The sequence below is a fragment of the Pygoscelis adeliae genome, unplaced genomic scaffold, assembly GCF_000699105.1.
Source record: "Pygoscelis adeliae isolate BGI_AS28 unplaced genomic scaffold, ASM69910v1 Scaffold71, whole genome shotgun sequence".
Lineage (NCBI taxonomy): Eukaryota > Metazoa > Chordata > Aves > Sphenisciformes > Spheniscidae > Pygoscelis > Pygoscelis adeliae.
The window spans coordinates 13,581,241-13,583,409 of record NW_008824356.1 but is presented as its reverse complement, the minus strand read 5'-3'; the positions used below and the strand labels follow the sequence as shown (position 1 = coordinate 13,583,409).

The 2,169-nt window shown below is 37.8% G+C and overlaps 1 protein-coding gene across 1 annotated transcript; it reads left to right on the top strand.

Annotated features, from left to right (window-relative positions):
- The first annotated feature begins 580 nt into the window (after positions 1-580).
- Positions 581-2,013, top strand: NDUFB1 (NADH dehydrogenase (ubiquinone) 1 beta subcomplex, 1, 7kDa). Its single transcript, XM_009319452.1, has 2 exons — positions 581-745; positions 1,960-2,013. Exons 1-2 carry the CDS (start codon positions 606-608, stop codon positions 1,994-1,996), a joined length of 177 nt encoding a protein of 58 aa, XP_009317727.1. The 5' UTR covers positions 581-605; the 3' UTR covers positions 1,997-2,013.
- Positions 2,014-2,169: the final 156 nt, after the last annotated feature.

Here is a 2,169-nt window from a genome sequence, read left to right as displayed (position 1 = left end):
TCTGCCCTCTGTAATTAGAATGTAGTTTTGAGCTCGCAGCTGTGTGACTTCTTGGTGTCTCTTACAACTTCCAGCACGACGCTAATCTGGAAGGCTTTGGTTAGGTTGGAAAAAGCTTGCTGGATTTTAGAAGCGTCTTTTCTTCCGTATCTGTCAATTCCCCACTGAATGTACAGCTTATCTTTCAGTCTTGTTACAGGTAATAAAGCGTCCATCTGCAGGAGTTTAGGTTATAAATGCATTTGTAATGTTTTACAGAACAGCAAACTTCTGTATCGTTAGAGTTACTTTAATGGGTAAACTACTCTAGAACATTTAAATGGAACTATTTCACCAGGGATATCTTAAAAGAGATGTTCTATTTCTCTCCCATTTTAGGATAAAATCCTATTTCCCAGGGCCGAGTTAGTTAGGTTTAGTTCTCAGAAACCTGTGTATGGATTTGAGAACAGCATGTCTCTCGCAGGAAATGTCTGATGGCCCTCAGGTTTATTATGCCATTGTAGGATCCTAGTAAGTGAGATTAAAGCTGCCAGGTATGCAGCAGTTTCCATGTACAGATTTATCAGTAACTCTTACCTGTTACGCTTTTCTTTCTAGCAGTCATGGTGAATTTCGCCCAAGCTGTGCGTGATCACTGGGTTCACATCCTTGTTCCCTTAGGATTTGTGATTGGATGCTATTTGGACAGAAGGAATGATGAAAAACTGTCTGCCTTTAGAAACAAGAGCTTGTTATATAAAAGGTCTGCTTTATGATGCCTCTTTTATATATATATAGTTATTTTGCAAAGTGCTTCTCTGTTCTTTTTGGGAATCTTAAGTATGAAAAAAAAAAATCGGTGATGCGGTCAAAATACTAAGGGAAGAAAGCCCTAAAAATTTCAGCAAGCATTCACGAAGGGATTTAGGTCACTAATGCCCTCTGAAAATTGGGGCTTTGGGAGCTATCTTAGTCGTGAAAGAAAGGATCATTAACTGCTGCCAAGTTCGTAGTCATGAAATGCGGAAGCCATTACTTTGTCCCTCTTAGTCTAAAACTTTGGTGGGAAACACAGTGCTTGAATTTTAATTTTCAACTTTTCAGTGGATTATAGCAAACTTCTGTCTTAAATTTAAAATTATCGCAGCACTTTTTAACTAAATACTTTTATAAATCTGTCATTTAAAAATAATAACCGAGTTTTTGAAAGTTAACATTTATGTTGGCAACTGCTGTATCTTCACTGAAGGATGTGATTATATACACTGATCAGTTTGGGCTTCCTGGCTGACTTCTCAGGGAGAATTTAGGTAACTTAACACACTGCTTCATCTGTGGCAGTTCTCCTAATTCTATATTAGACCATAGGGTTACCGAAACAACAGGGGAAAAAAAATCATGCTGCATAGCATGGACTGATAGTAGGAATCAGTTATCAGTTGTTATCAGTTTGCAGGTGGATTTTTTTTTCCCTCTGGTCTCGCCTAAATTAGTTCTGGGTAAGAAAGTAAGCTTATGACATAATCCACCCCACTGTTACATTAGCACTCTTCTTAGTGCCGTTGCTGGTGAAGTTGGGCTGGTACTTCAGCATATTGCAAAAATCCCCTCTGCTTTCACACCTAGTTCTCTTCCCACTGAAGTAATGAATTTTTGTATTTGAAAGAAGCAGAATTTTTCCTTTTGGATCCCCTTATGTAAAAAGTCTGTTAACGCCTTAGAGGTTGGCTGTTTTGTGTTGCCATTTAAATGAATGGGGGTTCAGAGGTCTCAATCCCTTGAATCTTTGGAAAGAAAAGAGGAAGCTTATTGGTATTGAAAGATTTTTAACTGACGATGATTGCAAGGAAAGTTAAATTTATACCTAACTCTCAAAATTAAGGTATTGTAGAACAATTAATTACATTTATTAGTAATTGTTCTACAACAAATATCCTAATTTTAGTCTCTTCCCTCTATTTTTTTCTTTCCACACAGAGAGTTGAAGCCTGGTGAAGAAGCTACATGGAAATAAAGGCTGCTGATGAAATGGAAAATATTTTCGTTTGATTCATCACCTTGTCTCGCACGTTGAAAGAATAGGATTACGGTTTTTATCTTGAGAGAGCATGTAGAGCTACAGAGAAGGACACCTGCAGCTCATCAGCGCCAGCTCAATTTCCAGTCTTACCTTTTGGAAGATGATAT